Genomic DNA, 19848 nt, shown 5'->3' on the forward strand with positions numbered 1-19848 from the left:
AAATTATTTCTAGCTATTTAATATTATTTATCTATATAATTCGTTAAATATCTAAAATAACAATAAATTATATTAAAAAAAAAAAAAACAAAAAATTCTAAAACATTTAGTATAGTGCATTATTTTCCAGAGCCATGCATTACAGAATGTATCCAGTCAACGTATTCAGTAACATTTGTATATACAGCCGGATGACCTGCTAAACCACATTGAGAGAATCCATAACTAACAATTCCGTAAGCGATCCATCTGTATACATTTTTATCAAAATACATTAGTGGTCCACCACTATCACCAGCACATGTATCTTTTGATAGTTCACCACCAGCACAAATTTGTTTATCAGTTATTTCAGCTCCATGTTCTTTTAAAATTTCTGAACAATTCTCGTTGGTTACATAAGGTACTTGCAATTTTAATTTGATTGGACTTCGAATATTTGGAAAATAATCATTGACTAAAAAGATAAAATAAAACAAAAATAATTTCTGATTAGCTATGGATATTGAAATAAAAGTTTTATTGAAAAGTTTGAAGTTCTTGTGACCTAAAAGTATGCAAATGATGTGAAGAGAATTTTGCATCTTGTTTTTACCATTGTTTCAAATTGATCAAAATTTAATAATTTTAAATTCAATATTTGTAATTATTTCATAAGGTAGTCTTTTTTGAAAAAGCAGAGGCAAAAATAAAACTATAAAATTATATTATAAAATTCAAAATATAAAATTTAATTCAAATGAAAAAGAAAAAAATGAATGCATTGTTCAAAACAATACTTGATTATAAACTTGTGTCAAACAGCTTAGAAATAACATTAGAAATATAATGATTTCCAATAAAAAATTTAAAAATATAATGTTTATTGGTTTAAACTTACATAAATCAGTACGTCCCCAGCCAGAAACTGAAAAATATTTTCCCTCTTGAAATGGATTCTCTAGCATTTTATTACTAAATTTTGGCAAGCAAATTGGCATTATAAAATGTGTAAATGAAACATAATTTTTTAATCGAATCAATGCAATGTCATCAGACTTAAATGGTGAATCTTCATTATAATTCGGATGAACAAAAATTTTATCAACTTCAACATCAATAGCAGCATCAGCACAATTCAAATAATTTTCTTCTTCAATACAATCAGGTTGTGAATTTACATTAAATTCACCGAGCCTTATTAATTTCCTAAAATTAAATAAAATAGTTTTCATAATATTATTTTATGGTTAAATTTATATACGTACGTACAATCCATTCTTCTTCCGTACAATACCACCTGTTACACAATGTGCTGCTGTTAAAACAAAGTTATGACTAATCAAAGAACCACTACAACCAAACTCATCTGGAATTAACAAAAAAATGTTTTATATTTATTATAAAATATTAAAAAATATTTCTTTTTCGGACTATTTTAATGTGAATACTTTAAGGTAGAAAGAATGCATACATATTTAATAATTCAGGAAGTAAAATAAATAATTTCAATGTTAAATTGTAGAAGAATATCATAGCGCTTAAAATTAAGAGATCTAGCTTTATTTGATGTAATGCCAGTCATATATAACGAATGAATACATTGCATGGCAACTCTTTTCTGTTCTCTGTAGCTCATCTTTATTACGAGTATTTTATATGTTCTTTCTATTGAAAATCTTTTCAATGTCCTCGCGAAATGTTCTACGCTTATTAAAATTTTGGGTATATAGATAATTTTACGCATTTGGCAGAATTTAATTTGGCAGAATTTTTAATAGCCGACGTCAATAAAAATTATTTAACAATAAAACTTATAATTTTAAAACGCGCTTAATCTTATAAATATATATACATGAAAATCTGTTATATTTTATATAAAAATTATTTAAACAGATGTTTTACTAATAATTAAAACTGAAAGTTTCAGTTTTAATTAAGAAAAATGTTATCATTCTATGTTTATATTTTGACATTATTCATACAGCATGAAGGAATTAATTGCCCACATTTTATAATTAAAATATTATTTGAAAAGTCTGTTTGATATATTATATGTACAGTTAAACAGATTACGATTATTAATTAAGGAAGATATTATTAAATACATATTTGGATATAAAATTAATAATACAATGGCCAAGGAATTTGTTCCAAGAAAATTGATTTTTCAATAATAATTTTAGAGAAATTTATGATATTTGTTGAAACTTTCACTAAAAATATAGAGCAGAATAGAAAGATATTGCTTATAAAGTTTACAAAACCAATAAGAACTTAAAATATTTTAAATAAGAACAATTATACAATAAGTATCGTGCGTTTATTGAAAAAAAATTTATTGTGTCCGGCGTATAACAAACCGCACAACAAAGTATCTGAATGATATTTGAGAATAATTTACAAAATTTATTTATACAAGATGATTCACTAATCAGTAGCATACAATATACCATCAGTTAGGGTATCAGAATAAGGCTAAAATTTTTGTTAAGAACTGGGTGTCAAACCTAAACGATTTCCGGGATAATTTCTACTTGTTTAAGCTTTTTTGCTTATAACTTTCCTTCCGCAGAAAACAGAAAATTCAAATGAACAGTTTCTGAAAGGGCTTGAAAGAGCCATTACTTGATTTAGAATTTTATGTATTTTCGGAAAAACAAGCATTCGAACTTTAGGAAAAAATGTACGAAATGTCTTGTACGAAATTTTTTAAAACTTTGAATTTTTTTACAGATTTTTACCCAGTTGTTTTAGTTTTAATTTAAATCAAAAACGTTAAAAATTCTTTTATAAAGTACAGTCATGATTTTAAGAGCGTTAATAAATCGTAAAAATCATAAAATTGTCACTATTTTTTATTTTTATTGTTTTTAAATGCTGTTATTTTCAACTATTCCTAATTTGATTACAATAGTCACTCTGGAAAAATGTTGACATTTTTAGGAACCGTTATTTTGGTAAAAAAAAAGAAATTTTAAGGTTTTTATTGAAGTACAATAAATTTGCCTAGTTCTGAACAAAAATTTTACTCATTTCTGATGTCCCAAAATGATGGTACGAGTATATATTATTCCAGTGATTACTGAATCACCCTGTATATTAGTTTATATTGTCATTCTAGTATGTACAATATATGATTAGTTATGCATAACTAAAGTTGAACTACGATACTGTGAACGTCACAAACTCCTTTAGACAGTTGTTTTATTGTTTTTTATTTCTGTATATTGTTTTAAATGATTTAATCCTTTAAGCCGCTTTAAATTCGTTCATCTTTTAAAAATTAAAATTCTGAACCACATATTATGTGTTTTTTTATATAGAACCGGTGTTGATCTTATATATAGAATATTAATATAATTTAGAATAATTAAGGTCTTATATTAGGCGTTAAACATGAATAAAATTAATATGTACATTTAAATTTTATAATTAAGATATTAACATGACGTCAGGGAAATCACCGAACTATAATGCTTTCGTTTAAGTATTTAAGACTATAAATTATAATTTTTTTGTTTTTTTTTTTTTGAAAATAAAGCCTAAAGTCGTCTAGAAGAATTAATTTGAATATTTATAAAAGAATATTCTCTTACGGCTACTGTTTCAGATTAAGATTAACATTTCAACCTGATAGTTAGTTGAAAAAAAATAAGAGTAAATTAATTAATTTGTAAAAAAATTTGTCGTGTATTAATTTTATGAAATAAAATAAGTGATTAAATTTGATACCATCTTAATATTATATTTGTAGAAAAATTTTATTCATTTGATTTAAATGCTGCATTAGTGAATTCAAAAGTACAAAAAGTTGATTGATTACAATAAAAGTGTTTATAGTGCTTAGGGTTTGTTAAAAATTTTCTAATCAAAGAATTAATTATAATTGACTATTCTAAAAAAGAACTCGAAATCGTTTTTACATTAGGTAAAATTAAAACTACAATTTATTGTCGCTTTTCACTATAATTAACAATATTACAAAATAAATTAATCAAATACTTGCTTATTGTAATAATCATAATATAAACAAGATAGGTGCCTGCTAGTGTAACGTTGATTATCCTGGATATTTTGGTTGATTAAAGATTTATAATGTCTATTCAAAAATTTTACTTACTAAACCAGACAAACTATTGATTATAACAAACGGTTAATGAGTAGACGATGATATAAAAAATTGTGCCTAAATAACATTTTAATAAAAAAAAATTAATAAATAAATTTTTAATTAATGAAATATTTTAATAAGAATATTTGGAAGGTTTTCCGAAAACAAAAATTAATTTGTATGTGATTAAATAATAAAATAATTTATAACTCTCTTTGATTCCAAATTATTTATACGTTGAGTTCGTTCCAACTACATGAAATAAATTATAGGGAGTAGTTAGAAGCAGTCCGTAAATAAACGCTTTTCTCTCTAAAGTAGGATTGCTACACAGGAGTAATAAATAGCAAATATAATTTTAATTTAAAAATTTAATGCCATCTACTGAAAGTGTGAGTATTGAAAGAGAAAGAGTAAAAAGAGAGAAATAGTGAGTAAAAAATATTTTTCTTCACTTGTCTCTGCTATTCATTAAATTGTTGCTACACTTTGTAGGCAATGTTATACCCGGGTATTTTGGACTGCATTATACGTCCTTTAAGTTTTTTACCTTCTTCTTATTAAGCATAGCTTAAAAATTTAGATCTGTCATAAATTATGTGCGTATAATGATACTATTGTTCCGCCTTTTAATAAAGTTTTTTTTACAAAACAAAAATCATATTTCCAGTTTCTTTCTTTTAGAAAATTTTAACTCCGCCTTTCAATACATTTGTTATTTTGCATACACATTCTTTATATCTTCATACCATAAACAAAACAAGATATAAGCCTATACAAAAAAATAAATCTTTTGTTTATAAAATAAATTATTTAATTTTAAAACCAATCGGAATCAATAAAATTTAAGTGGCGCGAAATTTTTCCAATATTTTATTAAATAAAAACAAAAGAAATTCTTGTAAATTTTTTTTGATGGTACTTCCCCCCTGAAAAAATGGAGTAGATATTAATTTAGAAAATTTTTATAATATTGGATTTTTTTTCTTAATTTGTTTTACAAAATAAGACAAAAACAAAAATGATGATAAAAATTAAATAAAGAAGAGAAAAGAAGAGAAAATAAAGATAACCGGAAAGGACATTTTTTTTTCTCCATAATTTATTTTTACACGTGACTCAATCAGAATGCCTTTGACTTTATGTTTTATAATCTGTTTTTTTTTTTATTTTTATTGTTATTTTGTTATCTATACCTTAATTAGTTTATGGGTATCATAGGTCAAGTTTTTGTATAAAATTATTTTAAAATAGATTTTTTAATTAGGTTATAAAAGTCAATAGAATTTACAAATTTGGATGCAAAAAAATAAATAACGCGTGTAAAAAGAGTGCTATTGGCTTCTTTAAATTTCACACAAAATTGTTTATTTTTAATATAAAACTTTAACGATATAGCTTTCCTGAGATTTTATTTATTATAAAATATGGTGGAGTTAAATAAATAATGGTTAAACTCATTCGATTTTATAAATTTCGAAATTCTGGAATCCAAATAAATCAAATTCTGGATTATTCGAATTTCTACATCACTCCTTTTCTCCTATCTAATAAATCATACGGAATTCCACTACGGCTATTAAATGGAATTCCATTATTTAGAATTCCATTTACGGTTTATTTGAAAATTTTTAGCACTATACTAAATTAAATTTAGTTTCCATTGATTTTAAAACAAAAAATATATCACAGGTCAAGCCTTAATGAAGCTTTTTTAAAAATTGGAATTAAAAAAAATATTATATTAATATATTACAACATTTAATTTTTCTAACTGAATTTGTGTTGTTTTACTAAAATTCATAAAAAAATTTAATTTTATTTAGTTTGAAATATTTTAAATTATTATTTTTACTTTTGAATTTTCTTTTACAATTGAATTCCGGAATTATACCGGAATTCCGGTTTTAATTCTATGTAATTCCGATAATTCCGGAATTTATATTTTGACAAAAATTGAATTCTCTACTTTCAACGCAACATAATTACATAAAAAAAAGTTTTCTTTTAAGTATGCAATGCCGTAAATCACCCAAAATTGTAAATAATTCCGACTCTCAAATTGCCGTAATGCTACAACTTAAAACTGAAGCAATTAGAAGTCATAAACTGAATTGAGTAAATGAATAATATTGTACTGCAATTTTGGACTCAAAATAGACTTTCTGCCAATGGTCTATCCAGTTCAAAATTCAGTTTTTAAGAAACTTCATCAAGGAATTTTGAGAGTATTTATATTTTTTGTCTATTTTTGTATTTTTTTATGGCTTCTTTTTAGTGTTTTTATTCCGGTATATATTTTATTATTATTGTTAGTTATTCTATACGCGACCTTTAGTTTTTCTATAAATTAATTTTTTGAAATGAAAAATTGTATTATGAATTCTAAAAGTTTTTTACAAAATAATTTTTCTTATTTTATTTTTAAATTATTCGTTCAAATTCAATTTTAATACTTGTACAATTCCTATAATTTATACTTTTATAAATATTAAATTTTTAATAAATTTTTATTCATTAAATATTTTTAATGAATTAAATTTAATTCTTTACTGCTTTTCCCAGATTTGATTTTTTAATTAAAATTTTCTTATAATTTGAATTATATTAATGTATACTTTTATGAAATTCGAATCAACAATCGATTATAATTAATTTTCATAATTTTAAGCTTTTTAATAATCACGCAAACTTAATAATAATTTTTTAATAAGTTTTTCTTTTTAAATGTTAATTTATTTGCAAATGATTGCAATAACAAAAAATATTACATTATTATTATAAAAAAAATGTAAAATAATTTAACATAAATTTCACTTTTATAGCATATGGTAAGTTTAATAAGTATTTGCTCGTGGTAATTACTATTAAAAAATCAAATACTATTCTGGAAAATTTGCGTAAATATTGTAACAATATTATTGAAATATTTAGATATAATTATAGAATTTTGCATTTTATAGCATTAATTGACTTACCAGAATTATAAAATATTAGTGCTAACCAAGGATATTCATCTAATTCAGCAATTTCACCACCATAAATACGATTTGTTATTTGACGTCCACAATCCTCATACATTGAATCCATTCCATTTATTTTTGTACTAGCAGCACCTACAACAATTTTTCTAATATTATTTTTATTTGTATTTGTAACACCCATTGTAGCTGAACTACTATATTGTACTCTATCACTTAATTTTGGTGTTAAAAATTTTAATGTTTTCTTTGTTGAATTAATTTCACTTGATGTTTCCGATGACATTTCATTACCAACTAAAATTCGAGGTTTTACAATAGGTTTTGTAAAATTAATAATAGGATTTAAATAAGTTTCATTATCAGATTTAATTGAATCTTCAGAACGTTTATATTTATTTCGTATAGGACAGCATACATGTGGTATCCAATTTTCTAAATTGAAATTATTTAAATTTAAAAATTCAGTTTTATTTTCACATTGAATTCTTTTCATAAAATTTATATTTTGTGAAGTTAAATTATCTCTTAGATCACGTAGTTTTAAATATGGTTCACATAATCCAATTGGAAGACATTCACCTAATTCATTTTCATTTGGTATAACACAATATATTTTATTAATATTATTAATATTAAATGTATTAAAAGCATTTATAATAAATGGTAAATTTAAATTATTAGTAACTGAATCATTGGCATTTAATAAATTTGTTTGTTGTATAATAATTGTTATCGTATAAATTAAAAATAATGTTAAATGTTTTTTTATTGTACAATGTAGGCGTAAATAATTATTATTTAATAATTTTCTCATTATATACATTTTAAATTAAAATTTTTATAATTATAATTTGAATATATATTTTTTTTATTACAAGCTATAAAAATTTTTAATATTTTAATAATAACTTCCGAATTGTAATATCACAAAAATATAACTGATCAATATGAAATAAAACTTTTCACGTAATCGCTTGATTTCACAAGGGCTTTTGGACTTTTTCTTCTATTTTCAATCGGCTTATAAATAAAAACGGTGGTGGATTTTATTTGGTAGCATTCGTTTAAAAAGCTAATTTAAAACTGATTACGATCAAACTTTCTTAAATTAAGCTTTAAGGTACATTTTATATTTATAGTCAGTTTTATGGATTATATAGCATCATTTTGTATCGTATAACATAATATAAAATAATCACAGGTGGAAAATGATTTTGTTTCTTTGTTTGTTTTATTGTTTATATTTTGTTTTTTGATAATATGTAAGCATAACAATATTTTCGAACTTTTTAATAAGTTATGAATAAAATAGAAGAAAAAAAAATAAATGAACCTGATAACAATCTTTTTTTATTATTGGTTTTTTATGATTCTTATTCATCTAGGAATTTTAGTGTGTTTTCAGGTGATCTTTCTTTTTTTTTTTTGGGAAAACAAATATGAAAAATTACCGATATTAATGAAACATAAATTAATATTTTTATGCAAAAATATAGAATATTAGATCATCTTAAATGTAAAGAAAAATTATTTAATAAAATAATAAAGTATTGTTTTTTATGGTAAAAGCAAAACGAAAACAGAAAAAAAATTTCTTATAAAAATGTTAAGATAGGTCGCCGTGATACAAAGGGGAAAATTATGTCTGAATTTTAGAAATTAAAGAAATAATTTAAAATTACTTATGCATATTTAAAAATTTCGTTATTAATTTATTATTTTATTACAAAATTCACATAAGAACCGATTGATGTATTTATTAATACAAAAATTGATATATATATATGTGATTTAGTTGAATAATTAGATAAACAAATTGCTATCAAAACATCCTGCAATTAAATCTATTAACTCTCATTCATAATTATCTTATAAAATTTATATTATCATATAATTTAATTACTTCTATAAAATACCCTTACATGTCCTAGAAATACCCAAATAAAGATACAAATATATGTATATGTTAAAATTTTTGAATATTAATAGATCTAAACCAATATAACCCGCTTATGGGTATTAAATATCTGCAATTTAAAATAACCATGCGCAACACATCTCAATATTAAATAACTAAACAAAAGAAAAAACATAATTTGATTTTTTGGATTTTTTCGATTTAATTTTGTAGTTATGAATGCGTAGATGAATGATGCCTCTAAAATCTATTTTAAATAATATAGCATATTAGGAAATTTTAATTAGCAAAAATATTCACTTTTTGAATATATAAAACAAGTTTAAATTTTATTTTTAATAATTATTTTTCTCTTTCAATTAATGTATTCGGAAATTTCAGAATGATTGCGGAAAACTTCTTAAAAAATTTGTTTGTCACTTTTTCTTTTGTCGCACTATCACTGTAATAATAAATATTAATAGATTATTATATGCAAAAGTGTGTATATTTACTATTTGCCTTTTTTAGATTCAATGTTACGTGGGTACAATTATTGTATAACAAAAGAGTAAAAAATTTTTGTTATCAATACAAAAAATTTTAGTTTTGCAGTAAACAAAAAATTGGAAAGCTTTCAATACTATCTAAAGCTCTAACTATTTTTATAATATCAGAAATTATTTATACATAGCACAGTAATATAAGAATAACACACAATAAACGTAAGCTTTGGTAATTTTAAGTAATCATTTTCCTTGTTTTTAAAATTTATACATATACATAGTTAGAACAAGATAGATATAAATGTATATGTACAAATATTGAGAAATAAATGTTGAAATAATTGTTAGTAATTGTTAATATTAAGCAAGTTCGTAATATGTATTTCTGGCTAAAACATAAATTCTACGAAAATTACTTAAAGTATCTGAATATTTTGTTACTCTGTATTTGTGAATGTAGAAGAAGGTCAAATTAATTTCAAGTGGAGACGAACACAATTGAAAACATTTTTAATAAGACTATCAGAGATGTAGTCGGAGTTTTTAATATAAGAGAAAACCTAAGTAACCAAAGAAAATTATGCATTGAATACAATTTGTGTGGTTAAATATTTTCTTCAGTATAAAGATTTTTCAGTAAAATTTTCTAATAAAATGAATATATACTTAGAGTTTGGTAAATTTTTTAAAATTAAAAAATTATTTTGATTTTTGTTTTCTAATTTGAATCAGAATCCTTTTAAATGGCAATGAGGAAGGTCTGCATCGATTGCATTTCTATAAATTTAGGAAAATATATTTTAAAATAAAAAACTTTCTTCCTTTAGCTATTTTTTTTGCAAACAACAAGAAAATATTTAAAAAGATTTTTATAATAATATTTTTGGATGAAAATTTCTTAAAACATAAACTCTATACATTTTTTTAAAAATCATGAAAGAAAATGAGAATTGCTCTTCCTGCGCGGTTGCTTAAACTTGCAACGGCAGTGACTTGTTATAAAAATGAAATACGAGTACATAATATTTTTAAAACAAATTATCAACTTTTTTAATTTTTTGAAAATGTGGCTTCGCATCACATCTGTTATCAGAAACACCCAGATAATGTTTTAGAGCAATTTATAAGCCGTACGAATTTGAATGACGCCGAATGATACACAAAAATGTATATATAAAGTTTATGTATATTCTATAACGTCATAGTTCTTGACTTTCTTTTCCTTTTAGAAAAAAAATTTGAACTTTTCAACAAAACATCAGCAGCAGCAATTTTTACTTAGCTTCTAATAGAGTAATGGCCGAAACTAGTCCATAGGCTTAAAGTTTTTTGTTATGTTCAAAATTTTAAACTCCAATTCATATGATAATATTAAAGACAGAATTTTTTTTTCAGATTAAATAAACAAAACAAAAAAAAATTTAAAATTTTACCTAAAACCAAATAACAATGAAATGGCCAACGATGAATTTTTTAACAATTAATAATTAATATTCATAAAATAGGTAAGTTATACTAATAATTTATTAATTTTAAAACCACAAGTATTTCTTAATGCTTTTACGTCAATTAAAATTTCTATAAGAATGTATACTCGTAACTATAAATCAAATTTCAAGAAGCATGTGAAAAAACCATTGATCTTTGGAAATATTATAGGTGTGGTTTAAATTTAGAAAAAATATTTTCTTACACAAACTGTCTATATATGCCATGTTTCAAAATAAATGTGGTATACTAATTCTGTATTCTGGTTTAAATTTTTTTTTAAAATTAAGGACAATATGCATGTAACATCTAATATAAATTTTAAGAATTTTAAATTATCATAAATATATTAATAATTAATGATGTTATAACGTTTACTTTACTCTTAAGGACATAAATTTCGAATTTTGATTGAATTTTATTTACGCAATAATTTCATATTTTATTTTTTCATTAAACTCATTTTTTGTTTATGATTTTATTTATATTACTTCCATACATACGTATACATGACATATATGTACATAAATATAATTATTTAATGGAGAAAAAAAAAAATAAAAACTCCTTGAAAATTTATGCCACCAGAAATAATTTCTAATTTGATGTTATAAGAACGGTGCTAGAAAGAAAATAAATTAAATTTTATAATAGAATTTTAAGAGGGTAAATGAGAAAAAAAAAATTTAGGGCATAATAATAACCAGAATAAATAAAAGTGGTTTTATATATAAGCATAAAAGAAGTAAAAATGCATGATTATGTAACTTGTGTTTCATATAAGTACCTATGTATACGTTATATATATTCATATGACGTTGTCTTGTCATCAGAATAAAAAATTAATATTTATTTTCCTGTTGAATATTTCCTATAATGTAAAGTTGATTTTCTTAATTCTAATATAGACTATATAAATAAGGACTATTGAGTTGTCCTGATTTTACATTACTTATAATATTACAAAATACGTATATATAAAGAAGAAAGTTTTTTCATAAGGGGAAGTTTTTGTATATTTTTTTTATATTCTTAAAAATTAGAGGAAATACTCATAAAAAGTAATTTAGAAAATTAACTTTTAAATAATTTAAAAAATAAAGAAAATTTTTTTAACTTAATAAATTTAACATATTTATATTTATTTAATAATCTAAATAATATAAAAATAAATACAAATTTAATTAATAAATTAATTGTGCTCGATACAAAATTTTATCGATTAAGTATTTCGGCACTCAGAATTCTTAACATTTTCGGGAATATCTATGGAGTGGTAATATTAAAGACATTATAAATGAGGGATCATCATATCTTCAAGCTAAATTATTCGATAAATAAAAATTCATTAAATTGATCAATAAATTCGTTAAAATTCGTTAAATCAATATTGATTTCAAGCTATTTATTAGATCTTTCAAAAGGTGTGTGTTTGAAGTAAATGTTTCTTTCGGAACGGAAGTTATAAGCAAAACAACTTGGACAAGCAGAAATTGTATGAAAATTCGTTTAAATCCCTGTTTACTTTGAAACCCTTAAGATTTAGTACTTTTTCCAGAATAAAAGTTTTGACAATGGTATATGTGTTTGTATGCCTTCCTTAATCACCCCGTATATAAGTATGTATATATAATTTTATATATATGTATGTATATTGTATGCACAGTATGTAAACGTATAAGTGATAACATTTAAACATTAAAGTATACGAAGGAAATCTTTAATTCTAAAAGAATATTTATTGAGCAAATTCAAATACGTATAATATATTTAATTTCGTTAATATAGATCCTTGCCATTATACAAGTATTACACATTTATTAACTAATTTATTTCTAAATGTTAAAGTATATAATGTATAACAAAATAAAAACTTTTAATAATTTAATTAAGTTCTAAACGAGAAAATTTCATTTTAGCTGATTTTGCAACAAATCAAGTTTTGATTAAACATTAATCAATTTGCTGTACGAGGGTAATCGAATCCTTTTATTTTGTACTTAAGATTGAAACTTTCATTCATATATCTACATACATATACCTATAAATAACAACGCATATACGAGTACAATGTAGCAAATGAAATTTAAGAAATATTTATGGCTTTAGTGTAAAACATTGAATTCGATTTTATATCCTTTACCATTACACACGTTTATTATGAATATAGTATTGATTTGTATATATTTTTCTATAATATTATGTGATATTAAGGTGTCCAGTACCAGAAAAACATTGATTAATGAATATTTAAAAATATACTGATACATTAAGAAGAGGAAAGGTGTTGAAACAAAAGTTGAAAATAACAGACCCATATTTGCCGAAATGTTGTTCAGTAAATATGTGATTATTTCTGTAAATATAGTATAAGAAAAACTTACTGCGACGCTAATTTTAGAATTAAAAATTTTCAAAAAAACTAGTGCCAAAAGAAAATTTCTTTGTTTTAAACCTAATTAATTAGAATATACTTGCGCTAATTGGGATGTAGTGGATTTAATGCATTGGCCACGTCAAGAAAAAATTTTGGATTAAAAAACAGTTTTCTCGATTTGTTTTGATATATTAAAGAGCTTTAAAAATGTGACTCCCTGTTCCAATATTCGCAAATTAGTAACCTTATATAGTTATATAAAAACTATGCATATAAATAAACATATTTATGTATATAAATTAAATCATAGAAACGACCATTTATTTTAATTATAAACAAATAACATTATCTAATTTTCACAAAAACTCATTCTGATGTCCGTTTATTACTCGTATAGGTTTTTCTGGTAAATCAGAAGGGAAGAAAAGTGTTGAAATCTTCTTCTTGAATATTTTTTCCTGTTTGTTCTTCGATTCCAGATAAATTTATATACCAAAAATTACAAAAAATTCTACTTCAGAAGATTTATAGAAACAATTTAATAATGGTTTTAGGATTAAATTTGCTATTCTTTAAAATCAGAAAATTCCATCAATACATTTGTTATTCAATTCAATTTTTGCGAAATTTTTAAAATGATTATAACAAGTAATTATCGTTATAAATGTGTAGGTATGTATATGAAATTAAAAATTTCAACACAAATTTAATATTTACGATATAATTGAAGAAAACAATCAGTATACTTTAATGTAATGGAAAATACATTTACTGTAATTAAATCAAACGTAAAGTAACCTTATAAATTGTTCTCAAATATTTTTCACCTAATTTAATCGTTAGTTAACCTAATTTGTACATTTTTGCAAATTGGTATTATAAATTACTTTATAATCTAAAGTACACTGTTATATATTTTATATACATAACAGTGTTTTGTAAGAAGCAGTTATTTGTTGCTTAGCAGGAACTTTGAAGGCTTAGAAAAGAATTTGCATGTAGTATCAGGCAGGAAGGCACGCATCAACAAACTTACAAACTAGCAATTTCGAATATTTATTTTCATGGTTTTCTGAATATTGAACTAATTGTGTATATTAATGCTTATATTGTGTTCAAATAATTTTTCCACATATATTCTAAATTTTGAAGAGAAAAAATGTTGTGAACTTCAGAGAACTTAATAGTTCTCAATTTAAAATTTCAAAAACTATATTTGAACCTTTTATCCCTTACGCTTTATACCTCAAAGTAAATGTATAAGATATATTTATGTATCATATAAAAAGAATAGTAATTACTTCACCCCCATAAATTAGGAAAAAATAAATATTAAAAAATATTTACTGTCATTTTTATTTTTTTGACAATATCCGTTTTTCAGTATCCTTATAGTCTTTGAATTTTTGCACCATAAAGCAAAAAAAAAAAACAAAAATTTCAAAAGAGAGAAATTTTCCATACAAAATGAAAAAAATAATATGAAAATTCCGGAAATTTGGTTCGTTTAACTTGTGTTTTGTTAATGTCTTCATGGTGCCATTACCATCATCCTTATTATTATTATGTAGTCCTGTATTAAAATAATATTATTACAATCTATAGCATTTACAATTCAAACTTTCATAATTTTTCAAAATTTCTCTATGTAAAATTTTAAACAGCTCTGATAAAAATTTAATAGAATTTTCTTTGCAATCGCAAATAATTCGTAATTTTAGTCTTTATAATCAGTTGAAAAAATTTTAAATTAAATTTTAATTTGTATAAGATTAAAATTCGACCAAATTGTTTGATAAAGCAAAAAGCAGCTTCAATAATAATTATCACAACAGTATTCCTAGGTGCATATATACTCGTAATACAGTATTATAAATATATTACATATTAAAATAGTATGTATGAAAATGAAGCCTTATGAATAGTTTTATAGTAATAAAAAAATATAATCAATTATTATATAAATTATATGCTTATAACAAATAAAATAAAGGCAATAAGCATTAAAGTTATTGTGGTAAATTCGATTTCAAATAACATATTTCCCTTTAACACATATGTATACATACAGATATAATGTATCAATACGCTTCTTAAAATAATCTTATATATTTTCATAACATTCACATTATTGTAATATTTATTATATGAAAAAAGGATATTTAAATGGATAACCGTTAAATGAAGCATAAAAAAAGTTAGTTTTTAAGCGATTTATTTAGGTTACGACTGTCTTTTGTTGCATAACATAATATACAACTCAATATTTTGAAATTTGGAAAAAATTTAATATTTGAAGAAAAATCTCAACCAAAATATCTTTTTTAAAACGTTATACATAGCTTATGTATTCTGCCTTTGAAATCTGTAACCTTAAAAGTGTACACTTTATCTTTGATTTAGTTTATTTGGCTTATATAATTTTTACTTAGAGTATAAAATAAAAATTATTTCTGGAAACCGTCCAGTTTACAACCGAATTATCTCGGAAACAGTAAGTTGAAGAACAACTCAAATTCTTTCAAATTATGAAAAAAAAATTAATAGAGTAAATTTTTTAATAATTGGTCAGTTTATGAAAAATTTGACATTATTTTTATTTTTTTTTTATCACTTTTTTTCACAATAACTTTTTAAGGAATACAGCCTTCCACTGTATATTTATTTTTTTAAGTTCGGTTAATAATTATGGAAATTCTGCCCATTTATGTCGATACATCTTTCAAATTATCAGTAAGGTTTGGATTAAGCATTGAAAAAGTAAACCACACTTTTTTCAATACTTAGAACTTTTGAATTTTCCGATAATTTTTTAAGCAAAAAATTATTAGTTTAAGAGTTTTACATACTCTTTTAAAAAAATTTTTTAGATTGTGGATTTTCCAATTGATTTTCAACTCATGAAAATATATTTAAACAATCCTTACTTTAATTTATACAGGAATTCACAATACTTTAATATTCTTCTATAAACTAATAAGCAAAACGCTTCAGTAAACCTTAATCTATCCTAAATTATACCCTATATCATGAAAATATGAATACAGAAACTATAGTTTTTAAAATATTATTAAAATTAGCTTTAAGAGTTATATGGCAGCCAACCGAAACCCTTAATCCATTCCACAAAAATATCTGGAACACTTTTCCTACATCTAGTTTTATTATTTGATCAAATATTTAAAATTGGTTTTAAGTATTATATGACAGGGCTACCTAAACCAAATAGTTCGAAAAATTTCGTGTTATCATTTCCTAAAGTTTGAAATACATATTTCAGATAATCTTTTTAAGTTTATGGCAGCAATCCGAACCCGTTGTTCAAATTACATAATCCAATTACAATAATAGTCGTACTTGGCAGAAAAGAAACAATTTCTAAGAAAATTGTTTGGTATTCAATTTTTCTTTCACATTCTTTAAATAATCATGCCATTGTTGGACATATTTAAGTCAACGCTGAATTTTACGCTGAACGAGAATATTAAAGTTTATATTACAAACGACTCATGCAGGTGGTTACCGACAAAATACTAAAGTTAGTGTACTCTGTAGGGTATGAAAATTATTGACGAATAACAAAAAATTCTATTTAGTCATGCAAAACAAAAAATTAATTTTTTTAAAGAACTCTTGACAATGTACGTGACTTTCAAAGGTTCTTAGTTTCTTTTTTATACTTTCCTTATTAGAGTAAATATAACGTAAATACCTACCACTTTTATATGACAATTTTTTGAACATAATTAAAATTGATACATGGAGTATGCCAAAATAATATTATAGTTTATGAAATTATTTAATTTCTTATCACATACTTACATTGAAAACGAAAAAGAAAATCTATATTTATTGTCCCTTATTTTTATTAATATAACATGCCTATAGTAAGAATAAAGAATTTAACTAAAGCAACGCAAATTGCTAAACAAATTTTCCTATAATTTTAAGAAAAAATTGCATATAATACGCGTCACAAAGTACTTATGTAGTTATATACATAATATGTACATATATGTATTCAAATAAACCAGAACACGGACTATTAAAGACCGTTTTTAGAATTGTCGATTTAAAGAATCATTCTAGAAATGAAACAACTTTCTAATTTCTACTTCCTTTACATAAGTAATGTAGTTTTGCTTAAGTATAACCATTTAGAATAAAAAATGATAATTTTGTACTCACATATATAATGATTGCATGTGAAGTTACAGATGACACATACTCGTACATATAGATAAATATACATATACATATATACAATTTTATCTCATGTTCACTTTCTGTTATTTGAAGTGTACTTGAAAATCATTTTAACAATACATTTTCTCAAGTACTTAATTTTTTTTTTATGTATTTTATATGCTCCATACATAATTTAATTCAAACTTTTACTTACGGTTTCGAAAATACATTTATAAAAATTTTTGAGGAGATTTTTACCTTAAGAAAAAATTTGGGCACAATGCTATAAAATAAAGAATTTGTTTAACACTTGGAATCATACATTATGTAATCTCGATTTTGTGATGAAAAGTTTAACATCCTTGACGGGTGCAAAAATTCTACATAAGAGTCTTCTTGATAAATGTGTTACTTTTTCTTATATGGTACATACTGCTTATTGGGAAGTTTCATTTTTACTTAAAATAATATAAAATATTTGAAAATACATGAGATTTTAAAATTTAAAAAAAATTTTTTAGTAAAATAAAGAAATATAAACATGCAAAACATATTAAAAGTTTGAAACTTTTAAAAAATTGAAATAGGAAAAGAAAAGATGTTTAATAGTCAACAAAAAACTTTAGTTATATTTGTAAAACTTTTTTGAGCATTCTGAACAGTAACTAGGTTACCCATTACAAGAACATTAGAAATAAAAATATTAGAATAAAATTTTGCAGTTTTTACATTCTTTCTTACATTCCACGAAATAAATCATATTCTGCAGAAGTTTAAACGCTTTTCCCTGCAACAGAATTTAAATCAAGAGTATTTTTTAAATTAAAACCACAAGTTCTAAAATAATTCTTAAAAATCTTTCCACATATGCTTGCAAATGTGGAGAAAAATTTCACAAATTTGTAAAATACTAGAGTAGTTCTTCAATATTATGTATAACATTTTTCTATTATGCTCTTCTTTTAATTTATAATATCTTTGCTATGTATTAATAAAAAAAACTTCAAAATTTCTTTAGAGCTTTAAGAACAATTGTCATTTTGGAATATGCTGTTTTTGCAGATTTTGCTGATTTATCAAACATGCTTTATATTAAGACTTAAGTAAGAACTGATTTATCGAAAATGCATCAAATATTAGATTTCCTATGAAAAAACTAAGATTGAATAACTTTAGAAATAAAACAAATAAACAATTTAATCATAATTTTATACGCCAGAAACAAAGAGATATTGTATAGATGAATAATAAAAGGATCAGTTTGCTTTCATATTAAATAATGAGACCAAGTTCCAACTGATTTTTTTTTTATTAGTTTTTTGTTTTAAATACCCATTCTAATTTTTAATTTTATTTTAGCTATGAAAAAACGAAAAGACGCATTTTTGTGGTCATCGAAATTAAAAAGAAAAGCACTTCTCTTTTTAGAGAAATCTTTTTTTTTACAATGTCTGTATTTGACAATATTCTTCATTTGTGTAAAATGAACAAAAAAAACGTTTTGTATTATTCCGAATCTGAAATCTAAATAAAAGTTATTTGTTAAATAAAAAAGGTTTCTTTCACATATTTTACTTTTCGTTGAACGGACGGAATTTAAAATGTTGGTTGTTGTCTTTAAGATATCAACACTTGGATGCAGATACGGTACTTTTTTTTAATTCGAATACATATAATAATAAAAATAACATAAATGAATTAAAGAAAAGCAAACAAATTCTTTATCCTTCTAAAAAAATATTTTAAAAATTAAAACCTTAAAAAAAACTGGTAAGAAATACTTAAATCTGTTTACTTTTAATAATTGATAGTTAATGGACATTTTTTCTAAGCAATTTGTTTGTATTCTAGTACCAGGCTACATTAAATCCGATTCTTGATTTCTTTTTGCAATCACCCTAAATTTTTTGCATCATGTATTATTATATCCAAAATTTTTTTTTGGCTTATTATCCCTTACTCCATCTTTATTGGTTGCACACCAAAATTCTTTAATAATTTTTTGTAATATAATGTCCGTCTACCTAAGAAAGATGGCATCTACTTTGTATATTTTTGATTATTTAATATTGTTTAATTTTCTTTTTATTTCAGTTATTTAATAAATATATCAAGGACGCTATTTTATGTTATAAAAAAAATGTTAAGTACGATGTATACATATATTATATTATATAAATGTATATTCAGTATTCTAATATGCAGTGGCTACTTTTACTAAGTATAAATGAATATATTTAGAGTCTAAAAATAAATCATATCAAAATACTTTATTAGAGCCAGCGTGAGATTTACGCAATTAGAATGAATTATGG

The 19848-nt window shown here is 23.0% G+C and overlaps 1 protein-coding gene across 1 annotated transcript; it reads right to left on the minus strand.

The window, feature by feature from the left end:
- Positions 1 to 119: 119 nt before the first annotated feature.
- On the minus strand, positions 120 to 7422 carry LOC129613380 (CLIP domain-containing serine protease B8). Its single transcript, XM_055527417.1, has 4 exons — positions 7072 to 7422; positions 1252 to 1348; positions 881 to 1188; positions 120 to 457 (listed from the first exon to the last, which is right to left on the minus strand). The coding sequence occupies exons 1-4, from the start codon at positions 7358 to 7360 to the stop codon at positions 120 to 122; spliced, it is 1032 nt and encodes a 343-aa protein (XP_055383392.1). The 5' UTR covers positions 7361 to 7422.
- Between the last annotated feature and the right edge of the window lie 12426 nt (positions 7423 to 19848).

The sequence above is a fragment of the Condylostylus longicornis genome, unplaced genomic scaffold, assembly GCF_029603195.1.
Source record: "Condylostylus longicornis isolate FDR11 unplaced genomic scaffold, ASM2960319v2 ptg000004l, whole genome shotgun sequence".
NCBI classification, from domain to species: Eukaryota; Metazoa; Arthropoda; class Insecta; order Diptera; family Dolichopodidae; genus Condylostylus; species Condylostylus longicornis.